This window comes from Phyllostomus discolor, chromosome 4 (genome assembly GCF_004126475.2).
Source record: "Phyllostomus discolor isolate MPI-MPIP mPhyDis1 chromosome 4, mPhyDis1.pri.v3, whole genome shotgun sequence".
NCBI classification, from domain to species: domain Eukaryota; kingdom Metazoa; phylum Chordata; class Mammalia; order Chiroptera; family Phyllostomidae; genus Phyllostomus; species Phyllostomus discolor.
Window position 1 is genome coordinate 125060498 of NC_040906.2, and position 21161 is coordinate 125081658.

Here is a 21161-nt window from a genome sequence, read left to right on the forward strand (position 1 = left end):
TCATTTGTATATGGGAAAGAAACTAGAAATTATAGCAACATGGAAAACTTATTCTTCAGAAGGATAAAAAAACTGATTCCCTATTCTTCAGGTGACAAAGTGTTTTCATTTTTACCCCTTTCTTACCAGACTAATGTTTCAAAGTCTTGCCAGATCCTTGGAAACAAAGGAAGTCAAGAATTCTGCCACTCACTTTCTGTAGTCAGCACAGGTTTACTGATCATATACTGTGCATCTGCCACTGTGGTAGTTGCAGGGATCTACAAAGCAAGTGAGACTGTTCTTGGTTTCCAAGAGGTCACAGTCTCTGGGATTAAGGTAATAACATAGCACAAGGAAGTGTAAGCACCATGGAGAGGCACACAGAGAATGCTTAGTGAAATTTTAATTTTAAAAAAGACCAGCCACATCCTTAAAACACATTTGGTGTCTATTAAAATAATCTAGTGTGATACTCTCTGGAAGTCAATAGAAGATTAAAATGAGGGAGGCTTCCTTTCTCTTTTCCTTCCCTTCCTTGCTTTTGCATTTGAAAAACTTGCAAAGACAGTGGCTTGCTTACTACAGTGGCAGACTCAGACTCTCAGGAGCCACAGCTTTTTACTAAAGGTGGCACAAAGTGGGTTTCTGGAATGCAAGAATTAAAAAAGAGTGGCCAAGATTCAAAGTCTAGGTAACCTTTCCTGAGAATGTAGGAATCACACAAGGACAAGCAAAGGAGAGTGTGAAGAGGGTAGGGCAACGGAATTTAGAGATTGCTTGGGTTTAAAGAGTTAAGGGGATAATGCTTGGGTAGAAATACCTTCCTAGCAGAGTTGAAATGAAGAGTCCTCCTCCCACTTACAGGATTTGGAGGGAGGGAGAGAGGTGGTTGTGGTGGGAACTGTTCTGTGTAGAGTTGGAACTAAGAGGAGAGTCTGTGAAGCCACAATATGTCTTGCCAAAACAAACAAACAAACAAACAAACCAAAAACAAAAAAAGAAAATGTGTTCCAGACCAAAATTTACTTTGGCTACTGAGCATGCTCAACTTTCAGTCTCCTGCAGAAGTGCAGATTGGTGACTGTAGATTTTATCTTTGGCAGCTGGAGGCGGAAATGAGGGTGGCAAAGGTGACAGGTGAAACCTGGTATTTGAGTGCACTGAAAGGGGAAAACCTGAGGAGTAGGGGGCAGCCAGAAGAGTCACAAATCCATCAATGTGATTGGCTTTGATCTGCTAGGCAATCCCTTTTGAAAGAGCCAGTTTGTTATTCCGAGATTGTTAGTGTGATACGAAGAGTTACAGGGGCAGAAGGGCAATTTAGGGTTCTAGCCCTTGCCCTGAGTGTGAATCCGGGTCGAAGAATGGTCGTTATTATCTATTCCCTCTAGGGTCCTCCCAGCTACTGTTTCCTGGACTGCAAAATACCCTTTGCAAGGGACTGGGTGTCGGTGCAGACAACAGGAGGCGGGTGGACATGCTCACCAGGCAGTCCCCGCATGATCTGCACCACCTCCCACGGCTTGTACCTCCACACCAGCCCAGACTACACGGTCAGGAGCCAAACATCTGGCCAGGCAGAACAGGCTCAGAAACTCACCTTTGCCAGCTCATTTTTACGTTTGAGCCCCTGCTGGGGTACATCCCCACCTATGAGATTCTCTTAGGCTCTTGCTTTCCTATGCTTTTGGTGGCATGGGGGGTTTCCTTTTACTATATATATAAACAATGATTACTGAAGATGTGCTCCCAGGTTACACAGCCTGCAGGCGGTGCCCGCGAACCAGAGGGCACGGCTAGGGCCGGGCCGCCTTGCGGGACTCACACTCTGGGGCTTCTGTCAACAGCGAGCACACAAGTGGCCAGGAAAGCAGCAGCCTGCACGGTGGGGACGCTTCACCGCCACGCCGCATCCCGTAGCTCCGGGCGCCCACAGCGCGCAAGGTACGCCTCGGGGCGGTCCAGCCTGACCCCGGAAGGGAAAGTTGTTTTGGGGAAGGGGAGCGCGCGAGAAGAGTAAAGCCCGTAAAACTAAAAATCAAAGTTGTTCTGCTCCTCTCAGGCTGCCTTCCCCCTGCCTCATCTTTGCACTAGTCTCCTTCGTAGTCTGGCTTCCTCAGAGGGCCAGAGACTCCTCAAGTCCTAGAGTAAGTAGGGGCAAAGGGGGCCGCAAAGCTCCAAGACCCTCTCCTGGCCCAGGTCGCCAGGAAAACCCGGAGCGGAGCATCCCCGGGCGGGGTAACGCCCTCAGCGCGCGCCCAATAGCGCGCATGCTCAGTCGCGCGGAGCCAAGGAGTAGGAAGCTCGGCGCGGCAGTAGCAGCCGCGGCGCGGTGACTGGAGGGTGGGAGGGGACGCACCGGCTGGCGGGCCGGGGCGCAGGGACGTGGCTGTGGCTCCCGCCGGAGGTTCCTGGGAGCGTTTCGGGCCGCGAAGGTCTGCGCGAGGAGCTAGAGAGCACGGGAGCCAACGAGCGCGGTGTGGGCAGCGGGCAGAGCGGAGCCGCCGGGCGGAGCGGGCTCAGAGCCCGGGTCTCCGCGGCTCGGGACCGGGCAGCGGGGGTGGCGATGTTCCACTGCATCCCCCTTTGGCGGTGCAACCGTCATGTGGAGACCATCGACAAGCGCCACTGCTCGCTGGTCTACGTCCCCGAGGAAATCTACCGCTACGCCCGCAGCCTGGAGGAGCTGTTGTTGGACGCCAACCAGCTTCGAGAGCTACCCGAGGTGAGTGCCCGGCCTCACCTGAGCGCCGCCCTGGGGGAGCGCGGCCGAGCCTGACCAGCCCTCTCCTCCTCTCCCTTCTGCCCTCTCCGCGCTCCACTCGTCCTCTTTTCACCTCTAGATCCGGCCGGCAGGTCCCACTGGACCACCTATACGTGCATTCACCTGCTTCTTCCTTTTATTTCCTCCCACCCTCGCTCCGTAAAAGTTTTTTTTCCATTTTATACAAATTGACTTGATGTTTTTTAATTAGTCATTAGAGCCTGTGCGATTTGGGGAAGTATTCTGAGCAGATAAGTAGTTTAGGTACACGCCTAGGTACTAACACCTGGCACTTTTGCCCGGGCAGGTAAGGCGCCAGGTGGCTCGGGCTGTTTCCTGCTGGAAGGACCGGAACGCGGCTCCCCGCTCCCCAACCACTGGCCCGGGAGTGCCTCCTCTTTGGCCAGTGCAGGTCCTGGAGAAGGTGGGCTGGCGCAAGTGAGCCGCTCTATCTGTGCATCTTGTGAGGAATGTGCTCCGGGCCTTATCGCGGTGTATCATGCTTGGGAGAGATGTAGCTTGGCCGGTCTACCTTAGCCCCATGAGCGGCCGCGAGGTTGAGGGGGTGGGGGTTGGGGGCAGGAGGAGACCTGCACCTGGAGAGCTGGGGCAGGTGCCCAGGTGCCTGCCGCTTGGACCTGCCCTCGTGGACCTGTTGTGTGGAAGCAGCCGCGGTGAGCGCCAGCAGAGGCTCTGCCCCGCGGGCCCGCCTAGCAGACCTCTCTCCCGCAGCGACCACACTCAGCCGCTCAGACTAGTGCCACAGACTTGTGCCCTAGCAGTGGTGTGTTTTACGTAAATTAATCAGTTTGCTGCGGCCGAACTTGTCGAGCAACACATGCTGAGCTTTAATGGTGGGTCAGGGATTGCAAACTTTCAACCTTCGAGCTTGCCTCGGGAACTTAGTTTGAGTAACCCTTAAGGAGGTAGGTATCCCAAATCCAGGGATGTACAGGAAGTCGGTGTGCAATAATCCAAAGGTGTGCAGGAAGTAGGGAGGCCTCTGGGAGTCCGGAGAGGACTTGAAGCCCTCAGCGTTGGAACGCAGATAACTTGCTTGTCCTTTAGTTAACACAAAGCCAAGACGTCACAGAAACACTCAATATTCAAATGTTCTGACTTGTTAGAATGACCTGATAGGTCTCCAGAGCTGACAGAGTTAAGTTTTAAAAAGCAGAACTGTGTGCTTTTCTTAATATTTCAAATGTTGTTATTCTTGGATTAATTTTCCTTGGTTCGTGTGGAAGTGATTGGATGCTTTGCTCCGTGTAATCATAGGGATTATCCTCACTAGGATCTCTGCAAAGCCCCCCAGGCTTTATTTAGCTTAGAAGCAGAAACACCATCCAGTTCTCTCAAGCTTTTATTATTTTGCAGGCACCTTCAAACTCATGGTTTTGCCTGGCCTTTAGCTTTTCTTAAATTGAGCTTAAAAGTCATAAGCTCACTTAACTGCCTTAAATTGTAATAAATTTTAGGTGTGAATTGCCAGAAATATATTCAATAGAATATGTAATTTGATGCTTTGTAAGGGCTTCAGAATGAAGTTATTAAAGATTGAGTAAAAAGCTGTTCAGCTAGAAATGTTTCAGTGCTCTTTGTGGTGTTTTTGTTTTCCTTTGAAAAACTAGAAAATTTTGTTTGACTAGATTGGCTTTTCACTCCCTTCTGCAAAGGTTGTGGGTTTTCCTGTAATGTTGGGGATTTCACTTGGTATGGGAATTATGGGTTTTGGAAATGTCAGTGATTTCTACTGATCCTAAATGGAAACTTCTGAGAAGCTCAAAATATAGTCCAGTTGCACTATGTAAATACAGTAAAGGAACACAGTTTTCAGTCTAAAGGTGGTCTTATGGGTGGTTATCTCTCTTACAGCTCTTGTTAGTTTTATAAAGTGATACAAAATCTCTTTCTCCTTGATTTATTGTGTGCCTGGGAGTATGCAAGCCAGACATGAACAACCACCTTGAAAACACAGATAATTCTTTTAAATTTTTTTAAAGATTAATATTATTTTTAATAGTTCATTTTAAATTTTTTTCCATTACCATTTATCCCCTTATATCCCCCATTACCATCCCTCCCCCCAAATTACCACACTGTTGTCAGAGTCTGTGAGTTTTTTCTTTTTTCCTTGTCCCCTCATCCGTCTGCCCCCTCCCCCACCCTGCAATCCCAGCTGTCAGCCTGCTCTCTATTTCATTCACAGTTCAAGTCTTTCCTTGGGCCATCAGATCTTTCACCTCTGATATCTTTATGACTCAGCACTGCTCACTGCTGTCCCTGCCCCCTCCGCCAACCTCTGTCTCCTTACCTGCCACATCACCAGTGGGCCTCTCTTGCTGAAAAATCTCCAAGTTCTTGTGGTGGTGGCCATACTGGTGGCATGTTCTCTGTAATATATTTGGAAGCACAGCCAAAAGGGGGATCCTGTAACCTCAGCAGCAAAGATACATACACTCCCCAGGCTTCGGCTTAATGAAAAGCATCTCGTCTCCACTGAAAAGTCTGCAGCCTTTGATTTGCTCCATCCCCCTAATTTTACAAATTGAAACTCAGAATTGAAGTGACTTTTTCAGGTCTGTCCAGCTGGTCAGGTACAGATACAGGCTGGTTGTCCTGTACATGGGCCCACCAACTCTAACAGCTTTGTCCAGCCTAGCGGAAATCTGGCCTCACACCCATCAAACTGTTTCAGTCATTAAAGCTGGGCTTCAATGAAACATTTATTGACCCTTCATTATCTGCTAGAGATTAAAGAAGGTATGTTTCCTATGAGTTGTTCACAGGTGTGTGGGGAGACAGATGGTTTTAGTACAGATGTGGTAACTGCAGGGTGGAGCAGGCACCACAGTTATCAAACTTGATGGTTACTTACCTAGTCTTCTAACCTTTTCTTGAACCTGCACCAACTATCCTCAGCAGTGGTTCCACCTTGTGATAGCTTCTCAGTGCTGCTATTCTGTAGGGAAGGTTCAGCTCACTCGTCTTTAGCCTGTCCCCAGTTGGAAGATAGTCTCACCATTCCTTTCCCGTTCACCTGCTTCTCTTACCTTCCCCAGCTGCATCCCTTTGGGATGTGTATTAACAGAGGTGGTTAGACTTGAACCTCTTTGAGTTGCCCCCATGTTTTTGCTCACCCTTGAGAGCACAGAACCTAGCACCCTATAGGTCCTGCTTAATCAACAGCTGTTTATCTGTTGAATGAACGTTGCTGAGTGTAACACAAATCTTCCTTCTCTGCTTCTTTCCTTTCCTTGAGCGTATCACCGCCCCAGCATCTATGCTTTTCTGATATGCTCAGAAAATATTCAAGTTGGAAATGACTTCAGAAGTAAAGATCATCTAGTGGTGAAGTTGTTTTGTCTTCCTCTACAAGTTCCTTCCCTTCCCTTCTGTACTCCTTCTATGTATTTGATGTCAGCAGTTTTCCCCTCAGTGTGCACTGATGCTTGATCACCTTCAGATATGTGTGCTTAGTGTAATAGGCAGCAGACATTTTGAGCAAATGCTTTTGACCTTTGTATCATAAAAACTGGATTCATCTCTTCACTTCCTCTTAGAAGTCAATTAAAGTACTTTCCATGATGGCCAGATGACATTATTTCAAACACCTGCACCTTTCCCTTATCCTTTCTCATATCCTGCCTTATTTTTTTTTCTAGCTCTCAGAGCACTCACTGAAACCTAACTCCAGACTATGTACGTGTTTACTTTTTCTCGTCTCTCTGGCTAGAACATGAGCTCCATGAGGGCAGGGATATTTTGTTCATGGCCCAACCCAGGACAGCATATATCTGGTACATAGCAGATATTCAGTGCCTGTCACTCTAATGAGTCCCTCCATGGTGTCATGGGAAGACTTCCTCTGTTTCTTAGCTAGCGTCATTCCCCTTCCTGCAGTCTGACTTCTACTGCAAGCCAGTCTGTTGAAGTTAGTAATGGCACAGAGTTAGTCAGTTCGGCATTCTTCTCTTGCCAGTCTTTGTTTTCTACCTCTTCTGTGTTTGACACTTTTGACCTCCTTATATTTTTAAAGTATTTATGAATGTGACTTCAACATCCCCAGCTGTGAAATTATTAAGAGAATATCTACCCCACTTGGAGCAAGTCCCTTTTGTCTTAAACCCACCATGTCTTGTCTCCTAACCTGGCTTCTTTCCCCACCAGTTTCATTTCTGAAGGATGGGGCAGCTAGTCTTCCTGTCTCACAGGTTCACGGACCTACCTTCTCGCCATTCATCTTGTCACTAAGTCCTGTCATTTTTTTCCTTCAAAATACTATCTGTCCTCTCTCAGTCTCTCTGTCCCACCTGGCTGGTTTCCCTTGGATTCCTGCTGTTCCTTGCTGGTCCTCTTCTGCTGAGGCTTTTAGGGCTTGTTGTGAAGGAGCAGAGAGTGAGGGTGCTAGAATCAGTTCATAGCAGCTCCAGCACCAGGATGCTTTCTTCAAGCCTTGGTTTCCTCACGTGTGATAGTAGTGCCCGCTTTATAGCGCTCTTCTGGGGAATAAAGAGATAATGCATGCAAAGAACTCACAGTTAAGATCTGTGAGTCTAAGTTAAGTCTAAGATCTTTCTGGATATTATGGCAAGACACTTTTATTATAAAACATTTCTTTTTCTTAAAGAGAAGGAGCTTGAAGACTTTTTTCCCTGGGAGCTTATAATTCATTTTTTAAAACCAGAATTAAATTTTTTAATCTTTTAAAAATAATTAGATTTTGTAATAACTAGATAACTTTACCGATGAGTAGTACTGTAAGATTTTAGTGTCCATGTTTGATTTAGCACTCCTTTGTGGCAAAGGGGAAGAGAATGGATGTGGACTTACTACAGAAATCTCAAGTTTGGGTCAGATGATGGCTGGAGGTTGTGTGAACAAAGGTTTCACAGAGTGATGACTAGCTGAAGGGGTTACAGAGCCCACGGGGGGTAGCCATGGGCCATGGTGAATTTCAGGGTCCTTACTCTGAGTTGGTATTGTGTTTAATACATGGTGAGCAGCCATGCCATGCAGTGTCTATAAGATTGCATCACCACCATCTGTCATGTTAAATAAATGTTGAGTTATCTTTTATTGGTTTTTACCAGATTTTTAAATTGCTTCACATTATAGTTTTATAAGAGTTAAGCATAGGGAGGGCCTACCTAGTTTGATGTTTGGCCATACTAAATTACATTGTAATAAAAATAATTTAAGACAGCTTAGGAGGAAGAGAGTCCAAGAGAGTGCTTTCCCATTATAGTGGTGATCGCACATTTCTCAAGTCAGGGAAGGAGTTCTCACTTCGCAGATATACTGTTGTTATTGCACAGTTTAGCACTTAATTGTTTTCTGGTTCTTTTATGACTCTTCTTTTCCTACAAACCTGCCCCCTCCCTTCTTCCCCCTACAGTTTACAGGTGAGGAACAGACCTAGAGAAGTTGTAAACTTAGAGTCTCTTTGATTAAGAAACATTTAATGAGTATCTGCTACATATTAATAATAATTGTAATAGTCATCACTTACTGAAATTTTACTGAACTCCAAACATTGTATTAAGTGTCTACATAAATTGTTATTCCCTTAAACTGAATAACAATTTACTTGAGCCATTGTATTTTCAGTTTTGCAAATGCAGAAACTGAGACTTATTTAAGAAAGTTATTCAAGAGGCTTGTTTAAGAAACATGGCCAAGTACAGCATAGGAAATATAGTCACTAATACTTTAATAACTATGTGAAATGCCAGTCAGGTACTGGAAGTATGAGGGGGAATACTTTGTGAAGTATATGATTATCTAACCACCATGCTATGTACTTGAAACTAATACAAAATAATATTGAATGTAAACTACAATTAAAAAATTTAAAAAAAAATAGGCGAAAGAAAGAAAGAAACAAACTTGGTCAAGGTCAGTTCTGAAGTATTTGATTCCAGCTCCGTGTGCATTCACAACCTGGGAGCTCACCTGGGAGAAAGGAGGCGTGGCAGTGTGGCATGCTGAGGAGGGAGCCTCTGCAGACTCCAGTGACAACTTTGAGGTAGCTTCCATTCTCTGAGGAGCTGAGGGAAGGCTTTAGAGGTGGTGATATTCATACTAGACTGAAAGGAGGGGAAAAAGCATGCTGCTGTTGCTAAAACCAATTCTTTCCAGGTGGCTAAGATGAGGGTATGTGAGTGATGGGAATCTTGCTAAGGAGATGTTTTGTAGGCAGAGGTGGGCTGTGGATGGTGTGTAAGCAGAGGTGCAGTACAGTTAGCTGTCTGTTTTAGAGATAGAATCTGGGTCAGAGTGAAGTATGATGTCAGGGAGACCTGTCAGGAGCCCGCTGCAGTGGTCTAGGCCAGAGGAAAGGGTAGCCTGCTGGATGGCCAGGGGATGGCTTTATCTAAGGTGTTAACGAAGGGAGTTTTTGGTCCAGTGCTTTTTCTGCTGTGCCATGTTCCATGTTGTGTTAACCACTTGAGGTACTTCATCAGTCCTTGGGGGACACTATGTATGAAGCATTTATCTTATTTTTATGGACATGTTGTCCTTGATTATGGGGTGTGTCTGCATTCAGTTTGTGAATTGCTCCCTAAGACATGGCAAGTTTTTTTTCTTTTTTTTTAAATTGATTTTAAAGACAGAGAGGGGCATTGATTTGTTATTCCACTTATTTTTTTTTTAAAGATTTTTATTTATTTTTATTTTTGGACAGAGGGGAAGGGAGTGAGAAAGAGGAACATCAATGTGTGGTTGCTTCTTGCACGTCTCCTATTGGAGACCTGGCCTGCAACCCAGGCATGTGCCCTGACTGGGAAATGAACTGGCTACCCTTTGGTTTGCAGGTCGGTGCTCAATCTGTTGAGCCATACCAGCCAGGGCATGTTATTCCACTTATTTATGCATTTATCGGTCGCTTCTAGTATGTGCCCTGACTGGGGATTGAACCTGCAAGCTTGGCATATTGGGATGATGCTGTAACCAGCTGAGCTACTGACCAAGGCCAAGCCTTGCAAGTTTTTATGTAGGATTGACTTGGGTGGCATATGGACAGCCAGATGTGCTATGGATGGGAAAAGTTTGTTTATTTTTGGTTTCAGATAGATGTGGTCATCAAGTTTATAAAAATGTAATTATAAGCCCTGGCTGGCATAGCTCAGTGGATTGAGTGCGGGCTGGGAACCAAAGTGTCCCAGGTTCGATTCCCAGCCAGGGTACATTCCTGGGTTGCAGGCCATAACCCCCAGCAACCATACATTCATACATTGATGTTTCTCTCTCTGTTTCTCTCTCTCTCTCTCTCTCTCTCTCCCTCCCTCCCTCCCTCCCTTCCCTCTCTAAAAATAAATAAATAAAATATTTTAAAAAATGTAATTATAGTAACACTGGTAACCTTATGGATTCTGTTTTTCTGAGTAACATGATACTGTGTGTACTATATCATGAACTTTAGTTTTACCATCCTCTGCTGATGCTTTAAAAGACTAATACTGGGACCATTTTTGTTATTTAGAGTAGTTTGGAAATCAACTCATTGCTGGCATGTCTTTTTAAATCAATAGCTCAATTCTTTGAGAAAAAGTAAAACTCTTCACTTAATAAAGCTTTTCTAGAGTTGACACAGTTGAGTCATGCTGGTAAACTAGCAAAGTGAGCCTGCTTGCACAGTTCCCTCCCTTCTCCCCAGTGACTTCTAGCTTGAATGGGCTATCTCAACCCCTCCTAGTAACCTTCCAGTGTATTATCCTTGCTGCCAGAATTTGCAGCTTCTGTACTGTGATAAATAGGTACTTGGGATTTCCTTAAGGAGGACCCTTTACCACAGACTTGAAATTTTGAGGGTAAAGTATAGCCGATATTTACGCAGCACAGTCAGAAATAGCAGTGTAAACATTTCTTAGCTGTGGTGACAAAAATCCCAACCATGATCTTTCCATGCCATGGAATAGAGGCATCAGGCTCTTTTGGGTGAGAATCTAGTGTACACTGTAGTCTTCTCTCTCTCTGCTCAGGGAAAGTTTGCTTATTTGAGGACTCTACTAGGAACTCCGGGCTAGAAGTATTTTCCTTTACTTCATATGATAGTTATGAGGGATGGTGAGATCATGGGCCAGATCTTAGTAAATGCATAGAAGAGACTCCTGGATGTCCATTTACTTTTTCATGGGTATTATTTAGGGGGCAGGAATGGTAATTTACTTTTGCATGTGGTATTTTAGAAATCTAATGGCGTGTGTGTGTAGTGTAAAATACTTTGATCTCTTTGAAGATGGAATATTTAAAAAAATCTTTATTCTCATTATTTTGAAGAATTCCCTTATCTAGGCTCTAACTTAGAGATGTAAGAGAAATGGACTCCGTTGGAAGAAATTTGACATTTCTGTTTCCAAGAACTGAAAGGAATGGATTTGTCATTTGGTGGGTGGAAGGAGGTGTTACACCTAATTACAGCGTGCTCCAGGCTGATTACTGGATAGTATGGCCAGATGAAGAGGACTCTGTCTACCCTGACCACTCTAGTCACTTTTCTTTCACAGTCCTCACCCACTTCTTAGGAGAAAGGTCATAAGGAGGGACTGGTAGCTGACTTGAGGTGGAAACTAGGAGCTCAAGTCTGATGAACAGTTGTAAAGGCCAGAAAGTAGCTTCTGAACTTCTGAGGATGTGACCTGGGCACTGATGGCTGTACTTGATTTGGAAGATTCTTGATTTCATTGAGAAGATACTGGGACCCCTGAAGCTCATGCTGTTAGTGCAAGTGGCCTGGTTTTGGGCCATGGTGTGGCCTTGTTTTTATGTCATTACTGTGTTGGATGCTTAAAAGAATTCTCACAATTTTTAAAAAGTGACATTCTCCTTGATTCCCATGAACAATTTTAGAATGTATCCTTTTAGATTTTTTCTCTTCACACACCACCATATATTTATTATTGTTAAAATTAACAAAGAACTTGGCTGATGTGGCTCAGTGGATTGAGTGCCAGTCTGTGAACCAAAAGGTAGCTGGTTAGATTTCAGGGCACATGCCTGGGTTGTGGTTCAGGTTCCCAGTTGGGGGTGCATGAAAGGCAAACCACACACTGATGTTTCTTTCCCTCTCTTTCTCCCACTCTCTCCCTCTTTCTAAACATTAATAAATAAAATCTTTAAAAGAAATAAAATTAACAAAGGAGCCCTACTGTAGAAATTGCTTTGTTACTTGCTTTTTTTTTCTTTTTCTTTTCTTTACACTGTGTCTTGCACAACTTCCATGTCAGTATGTATTGATGTCGATGCCAGTGCTGTAGTATTCCGTAGTATTAATTGTATCACAGTTGATTTATTTAACTCTTCTCCCATTGTGGGGCACTTAAGTTGTTTCTAATGTTTTGCAATGATGAACTACACTGGATTAAATGTTCTTGTACCATATTACTTTTTACAACTGTGCAAATGGTACTTTAAGATAAATAACTTCAAGAAGCATAATTGTTGGATGAAAGGGTATTCATTTTACAAATTTTAACAGATGTTGGTAGATTGTCAAAGGTTTTTAAAAAAGCAGTTGAATGGAGGCCTAGAAATTATAGAATCTACCTACCTTAGAGCTAAGGGAATGAAGTCTAAAGTGGTAAAATGATGTGTCAAGGCAAAATGAAAACATGGGCTGTTACATCTCCAACTCCTGACTCTAAGTCCTGTGATCTTTTGGGGGGCTGGAACAATAGGCATGGAATCTGGCTCTGTCATCTCTGCTCCCTTTATCCTTGACTGTGACTCCTTCTAAGTCTGTTCAAGCCTTTGGATAGGCTTTCATCAGTTAATCAGTTATTTGTTCCAATCTTTGGAAGTCTGACATGTAATTCTTACCTTCAAGTAGCCTACACTCTTTAGTTGGGGAGAGGAGTTTAGCCTCATAAAATTTTTAATGTAGCTCAGGGCCATAGGGGTCTGTAGACTAAGAGTTGCTGTGGATCCTTGGAGTTGGCTCATTGGGGGAGTCAGGAAAGCAGGACTCTGGTTTTCACTAAAGGTAGGTGCAGGTGGGTGTGAGTAACATGGTTGCGTGGTGTGTGTGTGCTGTGTCACGGACCAGGCGGGGAGGGCAGACAGGGAGCTTTTGTGAGGTGATGCGATGTTATGGAGCAGAGAGCCTTACTTTGGGTTGACTTGGTTCAGTTTCTGGAGCAGAAGGGCAGGGCAGGACAGTGTGCAGGATAGGGGGACATGAAGCTTGGACATGAATTTGTTTCGATGACTGCGCAGATCATCCCTTCCATCTATCTGTCCCTTCCAGTGAAGTGTTGGCTGAAGCCTGAACTTTTTGCTTGAAGAGAAAGTTTGTTTAATGGTTAGGTGATTAACCTTAGTTTTGACTCCTTCCATAAGTAACTCAGCCTCACTGTGCCTCAGTTTGCTCATTTGTAAAAATAAGGCCATAATAGTCTCTACCTCATGGAGGTATATGAAGATTAAATGAGTTAATATGTATAAAGTGCTGGGAACAGTATCTTTTATATGGAGAGTACCCAATAAAATTTGATCATTGTTGTTACCATTCTTGAATATTTTATGGTAGAGACTCAAACTCCTTCATTCTTGTCCCCTTCAAATCCTTTCTCAGTGGTTGGTCAGAGTGGTCTTTCTAAAAGACAGATGTGCTGGCATGACGTCCTGCTGCTCTGGCTTCTCACACCTGCCGGGTGAAACCTGGCGACATTTTGTCCTCTGCCCTCCTTCCACCTTATCTCCCCTCTCCTTCCGACTCGAACCTTGTGTTTCAGCAAGAGTTAGCTGCCCTTAGTTACTGACATATCATTTCTTCTGAGTCTTCATTTTTCTTCCTCTGTCTACTGTCAGTTTCTCTTTCTTTACTTCTTTGCCTGGCACATTATTCTTTATCCCATGGGACCCAGGAAGTCTTTCCTTACCTCCTCTCTGTCTTTGGGGACATCTGTGCCATTACTCTTACCTCTTTGTAATTATCTCCATCGCCCATCAAAGCGAGTTCCTTAAAGCTGCACACCTTTGCATTCCTGCTGCCTCCCAGGGTGGCTGGCACAGAACAGACATTTAATATATATTTGAGCAGCATCCCTGGGGTAGTTTCCAGCCCTCTTGGGGAGAGGATTTAGAAATGGGTTTGAGCCAGATGTACCAGTGAGAGCTTGAAGATGCCTCCAGGAAAAGCCGGGCTTTCTGCAGTTCGTTCATGTAGGGCTGGCATCATGCTGGAGTGAAGTCAGCCCTGGGTTCCTGTCCCTGTTCCGTCCTGCACTAGCATTGTGACCTTGGGCAAATCACACAATCTCTTGAGACTTAGTTTCCATATCTGAGTGATGAAGGGGTGATGTCAGTGATGTTCAAGGTTCCTTTGAATTCTGGCTTCTTTGGATGGTAATTTTATGAAATTTTTATAACTTGATGCCACAACACTAACCTTAGGAGACTGTCTCTCCCTTGTGCACGTGCTCTGTGAGGTTGCTTGCTGAGGTTTAGTAGAGCCGTAAGTCTGGGCTTAATCATTATAATCAAGGATTAGATAATAAGGAGGAGCTGTTCCAAATACTTAACCTTCCGTGGTCAGTCGTTGATTCCCAGAGCCAATTAAGGGGAAAAGATCAGCAGATTTTCTTTGGTTAACACAGACCTCCCCTCTCTACCCCTCCCTGCCCCAACAGCCTTTGAACACTGAATTCTTTCCCCTGTGTCTGTTGCATTTTCCTAGCTTTCAGAAGTGAGGTAAAATGAGCAACTTGGCTAGAACTTGTCTCCTTTTAAAATGAATTCAAGCAAATCAGAGGTGACTGTTTGAAATTATCACTGGGTTTATTCAAGTACCTGAGAGACTGTATTTTGGGAAACTTAGCTTGGGGACCAATGACTAAGGATAGGTATAGGTTAATGGCAGACCAAGGTGGCTTCTCATGGAGTATATTAGGATCAGAGGCTACAGCTTTCTGCTGAGTAGTTGGCTTCCTGACTAGATGTGGGTGTCAGGCTTCCCAGGCAGCATGATTCAGGATAGGACTGAGGCTAGATCTCTCCCTCTTCCTTCCCTGTTCACCTCACATACTTATGAATGCTGGATTCAGGAGTAGTTCTGTTTAGCTAGGTAGATGTCTTGCCTTGTCCTTATGGGGCTTTCATTCTAGGTAAGGGAGACAGCCAGTAAATAGACGAGCAAATAAGAATTTCAGGTAGTGATGAAAACTATATATAAAAACCAAAACAAAACAGGAACATGCAATAGAGAGTGGCTTGGGGAGGTTTTGGCCTGTCTGAGAAGGTGACATTTCCTGTAATGGCGGTGGGGCTGTCGTGTGACTGTGGAGGGGTCCTTGCAAAGGCTCAGGGAGGACTTGGCGAGTATGCAGGCAGAAAGAAGGCCAGTGTGCCTGGAACACTTGGTATGACAAGGAGGGAGTAGGAAATCAAGGGGAAGATGTTGGTGGGGCTCACGTATGCAGGGCTTGGGGACCCCGTGAAGAGTTTGGATTTTTTTTTTTTGGTCAGTTGAAGTAAGGCAGCAGGTCATAAGCTTGTAAGGTGTCTGATTTGTGCTTTAGAAAGTTCAGTATGCCTGCTGGCTAGAGACTAGTTTGCAGGGAGGAAGAGAAGGAAGTGGGGAGACCTGGAGAGGAGGCTTTTTATTGAAAGGTTCTAGAGAAGAGCTTATGGTGACTTGGACAGGGATGGTGGCAGTGGGTAATGAGATATATCTTGGGGGTAAAGTCAACATCATCAACAAGACCTGATGATGTATTGGATGTAGGTTTTTGGTTTTATCAACTTGGGGGATGGCAGAGCCATTTACTGGGTTAAGGAGGACTGGGAGAGAGAGTATGACAGTGTAGGAACTGGTAAGTACTGGAGTTGGGGCGTGGTGACCGTTTTTATGAGACCTGGAGCTTAGGGTAGGAAGCCTGAGTGATGATAATTACACTAAAGACAGCAAACGTTCGAGCAGTGTGCCTTGCACTGTTCTCCCCATGTTTAGCTCATTTAACCCTCACAACAATTGTATCTTCGTTTTACGTAAAAAGCTTTATTTTACCACTGAGGACACTGTTGGGACACAGAGACAAATTCACTAGCTAAGGTCACACAGCTATTAAGTAGCAGAGCTGGGGGTCAGACCAATGTGGTTTGGTTCAGGAGCCATTATGTCTAACTACAGGTCACACTTGGGGAAATCATTGTTGTCTGCATCAAAAGCCACCTGATGAGCCAGGAGCATGTTGGATCTGTGAAAGGGAATAGAGAGACACCCAAGACTCCTGGGGTATTTTTGCATCATTAAGAAAAAGACTACTGAGCTGAAATATTATTTTAAGAATTGGGTCACCAAATAAATATTAATGTGCTCACTCAAGCATAATCTGTCAAAGAAGATTAGCGGCATTCATTTTTTGGTGCTGGATTTTTTACCTTTAGAAAGTAAGTATCCTTGTACACTCTTAGAAACACATCTTTTTGGGAAAAGGAGGGAAGTCTTACTGAATATAGTGAGCACTGGTTTTATCATAGCAGTACCCCCATTATAATCCTGTTCATGATTATGCAGCTAGTACACTGTCTCTGTCGTCAAAGCATGATATCAGAGAATTAGCTGATGAGGCAGTTATTAGTCCTGACTGTAAATGCCAGTATTATAAAGATGTTCTAATGTACTTTCTGGGACTATACATATGCCAGTACCTTCCCAAATGAATGCTAACAAGATTAAGTTAATAGAAAGTATGCATTTTACAATAGGCTCACCTTACCTAGTATCATGTTATGGTTATTCCCATACCTGAGCTTCAATATAACTTCATTCTGAAATGGCAAGAGGAGGGACGGGGAAAGTGTTATGCCCTGTATCTCTGGCACTGCTATGCCAGTGAACTCGTGGTTCACTGAAGATACACAGAGGTCAGGAGAAAAGTTAATCCAGCCCCTACTCTTCAGCCTTACCCATCGCACCCCTCTTTAATAATTTACTGTTTAACAAGAAAAGGCGTGTAAAGACATTTTATAAGATAACTATAGCAGAGGATTATGCAGTTTTGTGGTCTTTTAAAATTTATACATTCTAAAATGTTTTATTTCAATTTCCAGGTGTAGGTTCCAAGTAAATTTGGTTGAAGAGCAGTGTCAGGTAACTTCTGTGGTTTCAGTTCACTGGTAGTTTTCCCCTTATGGAGAGAGGGTTCAACCTTGTAGAAACAGGAGTGTGTGTGTGTATTTGGAATACTCTTGACTGCAAATAACACACATCTCAACTTAAACTGCTTTAAATGAAAGAGGTATTTAGTGATCTCACAGATCAGGAAGCCTGGGTTCAGGAGAGTGTGGTTTTAGGGTTGGCCTAGCAGATTGGCTGTGGGCACTGGTGTGACTTCTGTGGGACTTCCTGGGCCTCTCTCCTGCTGTCCCTCACAGGGGACATTCTAAGGAAAAGAATAGACAGAGTCCCAGGGCCAGCCCCATTTCCACCCCCCCTCCCTTTATAGTGGGAGGCAGGTGGGCCAGAAAGGCATGGAATAGGAATGAGGGAGCTGGAAATAGGTGTGAGGTGCAGTGTCTGCTGCAAGAAGAAGGAAGAGAGACGTACAGTGTGAGCCTGCCTGGTTCTTGCAGACACCTTCTCTCCCATCAGCAAGTAGTACAGAGTTGTTATGTCTCTCTCTAGTGAACCCTCTGTCCACTGCCAAAAGCTTAGAGACCATCTGCTCAGGAAAAGTCTGTAGTAGGAATAATTTCTGTTTCAAAGTTTTCTTTGGAAAAAAAAAGCTTGTGCATGTACACATTTTTCCTAGATTTTGTTCTCACTGTGTGTGAGAAATTTTTATGAGAGAAGAAAAACAAGCAAATAGGATTTTATAAAGATTAAATTACTACATATGCTTATTTTCAAGACTGTTAAATTCTGATGTACTTCTTAATAGTTAAATTTCTATGACTTGGTGGTCTCACGTGTTCCAGACCTCTGTGGCCTTGTTCATATGGTGTGCTCTGCTGGAAATGCTCTTCTCTGGTGCCGATGATGCCTCCTCTGCGAAGCCCTTCCATATCTACAGTCATGGCCCAGTCTCAGTGTCCTCCAGCCCCTTGCAGCTTACAACTCTCATGCCATTTATTAGGGTCTGACTTACCCGTGCATCTGTTTGTTTCTGTTATTTTGTCATCAGGGGCTTACTTTATGTGTCTCTGTTCTAGGCATTAAGGAATTTGGGGCCTTATACACAGGAAATTCTTAAAGAATTTCTTTTGCATTGCAAATATATATTTTTGTTTTTTCACATAGAAATTTTTATATTTTTTGTGCAGTAGTTTAGATGCATAAATCCTCAAAGACTTCTTCTTGCACCTTGGCGTAATGAGTCATTCTAAGGGTCTGACCATGCCAGCATGGTTGAGTCTGAGCCTGGTGCCTCCTGCCCAGAGGAACCATGTGGCTACAGACTCAGAACTGGCTCCCCAGGCTTGTTGCATTTGTTTTCTGTCCACCTGAGAGGGAGGGGCAGGGCTGTGCTGTCTGAGTTAGCCTGTCCTGCTGGCAGAGGGTCAACAGTAGCCCAGAAAGATAACACACCATTAGTCATGTTGACAGAAGGAGGGCTCCTCTCCCTCTGGCCTCTTAGTAGAGGTGTTAATGAGGAGTAAAATGGCCAAAAGGCAGGAAGTGTTTCTGAAGCCTTGGGCCTGGACTGCCCACACACTGGATAAGCTGCCCTGCCCTTGGAAGAGCAGAACCAACTCTTAGGTATTGTTTTGAAAAAACCAACAGGAGCTCTTTACTGCCTGCCTTCGGTATTCCAGCTGGACCATGGGGCACTTAAATAGAATTTGTTTGGTTCTCATGTAAGCCTGATATGGGAGGGTTTTTAAAAGTCCTGTTTTACAGATGAGAAAACTGACTGAGGCTGAGCTCTTTACTTAGGTCAGTCAGATGGGAAATGACTTGACTGGTTGGCTCAGACTTGATAGGCTGATGCTTTTTTCATGCCATATGCTAATTTGGCAGACCCACTCTGGTGTCGGGCTTGAGATCCTCCTGCAGCTAACATGCATTGAAGTCCTGCTGTGTTTTTAGGCACTGGTGATGCAAAAGTGAGTGACAGACCCTGATTTTAGGTGTCAGAGTTTGGTGATGGCACCAGATACCTGAGCAAATGTGATGAGGCTTCGGTTGTGGAGCTGGCAGCACAGGCTTCCTGGAGCTGGAGGGCAGGGGGCACCACACAGCAAAGTGTTGTCGGAAGCCTGGGGTTTAAGGAGAGTTTGTCAAGAGAGAGGCAGAAGGAATGCCAGGTTAAGGAGCTTGGCCTATATTTTGTAGGTGGAAGTGTGTTACCAGCAGAGTTGAAGCCCAGAAGTATCTTGTCAGGCTTGAGTTTGGAGAGCTCAGCCTGGTAGCAGCTCGTGGATGGACCTGAAGGGAACAAGGTTGGAGATGGAGAGGCAAACCAGGAGCAGGCTTTGGTGATTGACTGAATTTGAAATGGAGAGTCTGGTGGCTTCAGGGGTCAAGGTTAACAGTTGAGTCTTCAGTTTGAGTGACTGGGTTTCACTGTTAGAATTTGAGGAGCGAGGGGTAGGATGCATGTGGATAAATAAAAGAACAAGCCTGGTGGCTTTAGTTATTTTCAATGAAGGATGAGATAGGGCAGTCTACTAGTAAAGGAGGCAGAGCGGAGGGTGAACAGGGTGCTTCTGGGGTGGTGAAGGTGGAGAGGGAGCTATGGGGCATTACTGGGGTTGGTGTGAATTTTGGGTGCTGCAACTCTCCATTTTTTTCCTCTGGAGTCCTCAATCCTACAGGCTTAGGACAGAGAAAGGTGGACTGTAGAGCCGGTTCCACCTGCAGAATGGAGGAAAGCTAGACGAGAGGGTATGAGTCAACTGAAGTTTCTGATGAACAAGTATTTAGGATGCTATTTAGGCAGCAAAAGAAGGGAGTTCCAGCAAGGGGTGGGTGGTCACAGAGAAAATAGTGGGGATAAGGCCATGGGAGAGGTCATGGCTAGATCCGGAATATTGGAGTTGAACATGCTCGAAAGGAAGCAGCTCTGGGTGTGGTTAATATTCCAGGGTGGACCTGGGAGTGGATGGTGACACGCAGTGGATGTGGAGGTCATCAGTTTCAGGATGCCCTGTAGCTGCTAGGCTGGCTTATTGGATGGGTCAGAGCATCAGGAGCCACAAAGTCAGGCACACATGTGGCACAGGCAGTTGGGCTGTATAAGATGAGGAGGCCTAGTTACGGACAAACTTGTGGCAAACCGAAGGGCACCCTCCGTATCCAAAAGAGGACAGCTGCCACCTGCTGCAGGCCCCACCCTGTCAAGTGGGGATGTGGCTTGCTCTTCCTGCCTCACTCAATTTTTCCCCCCTGGAAATCAAGATTTTTATGTGAAGTGTCCCCTGCCCCCTGTTTTTTTAAGTGTTGGCACCTTATTCAATTATTTAAAGAATGGGCTGTGGGCTATGGAATCAAGTGTGTAGATTGAATTTGGCTGTGTGTGCTGCCCATTTGCACCTCCTACTCTATAAACACTGTGGGACTTCTTAGGACTGTGGCAGGAGTAGGAATTGGATCCCAGCGTCTTGGTAACACCTTACCTTCCCAGTCATCCCATTCATCTTGGAGGATGGAGGTTTTAAGATAAAGAGCTAACTAGCTAATTAGTTTTTCTGTGGGAGCTAATAGGAGATGATAGTAATCTGAAGCCTGTGGCTCAAATGAACTGCAGATTGTGATAAAACATTTGCCAGCTCCTTCGAAAACTCCTGCATCCTTACTCCTTTTCGCTATATACAGAGCCTGTCTTTTGTTTCTTTCATTTCTTCTTCTCGATTTGTGCTTCCTCTTTTGTTAATTTACAGCATTTTCTTTCCTTAGGCTTTTTTCTCATCTCTTCTTTCTGTATTTATTTGTCTTTGTTCAGTTCATTTTCTTTTCTTTTTTTCACAACTTTTCATTTTTAATTACAGTTTATATAAAATATTATATCAGTTTCAGGTGTATTAACCCAGTTATTAGAGGCATTCTGGATATTTATCTGAAGAAACCCAAAACACTAATTTGAAAAGACATACTCGTCCCCGTGTTTATTGCAGCATTATGTACAATAGCCAAGATATGGAAGCAGCCCAAGTGCCCTTCAATAGATGAGTGGCTAAAGAAAATGCAGTGTCCATACACAGTGGACTGTTACTCTGCCATAAAGAAGAATGAAATTTTACCATTTGCAGCAACACAGATGGGCCTTGAGGGTATTGTGCTGAGTGAAATAAGTCTGACAAAGCTATGCAGATTTTAAAGAACAAAATAAATGAAAAAACAAAACAAAACAGAAACAGACTCATAGATACAGAACACTTCTATGGCTGCCAGAGGGGAAGGGGGATTAGGAGAATGGGTGAAAATTGAAGGGATTAAGAAGTACAAATTGGTAGTTAGAAAACAGTCACA

At 44.5% G+C, this 21161-nt stretch overlaps 1 protein-coding gene and 1 long non-coding RNA gene across 2 annotated transcripts in view; one reads left to right on the forward strand and one right to left on the reverse strand.

Annotated features, from left to right (window-relative positions):
- Window positions 1-412: 412 nt before the first annotated feature.
- On the reverse strand, window positions 413-2141 carry LOC118500220. Its single transcript, XR_004902775.1, has 2 exons — window positions 1583-2141; window positions 413-627 (listed from the first exon to the last, which is right to left on the reverse strand). It is a non-coding gene; the product is annotated as an uncharacterized LOC118500220 (long non-coding RNA).
- A 41-nt stretch (window positions 2142-2182) lies between these two features.
- Window positions 2183-21161, forward strand: part of LRRC1 (leucine rich repeat containing 1) — a 140455-nt gene continuing 121476 nt past the window's right edge. Inside the window, exon 1 of the mRNA XM_036024245.1 lies at window positions 2183-2707. Coding sequence (XP_035880138.1) covers window positions 2549-2707 — 159 coding nt within the window. The 5' untranslated portion in view covers window positions 2183-2548. The remainder of the gene's footprint in view (window positions 2708-21161) is intronic.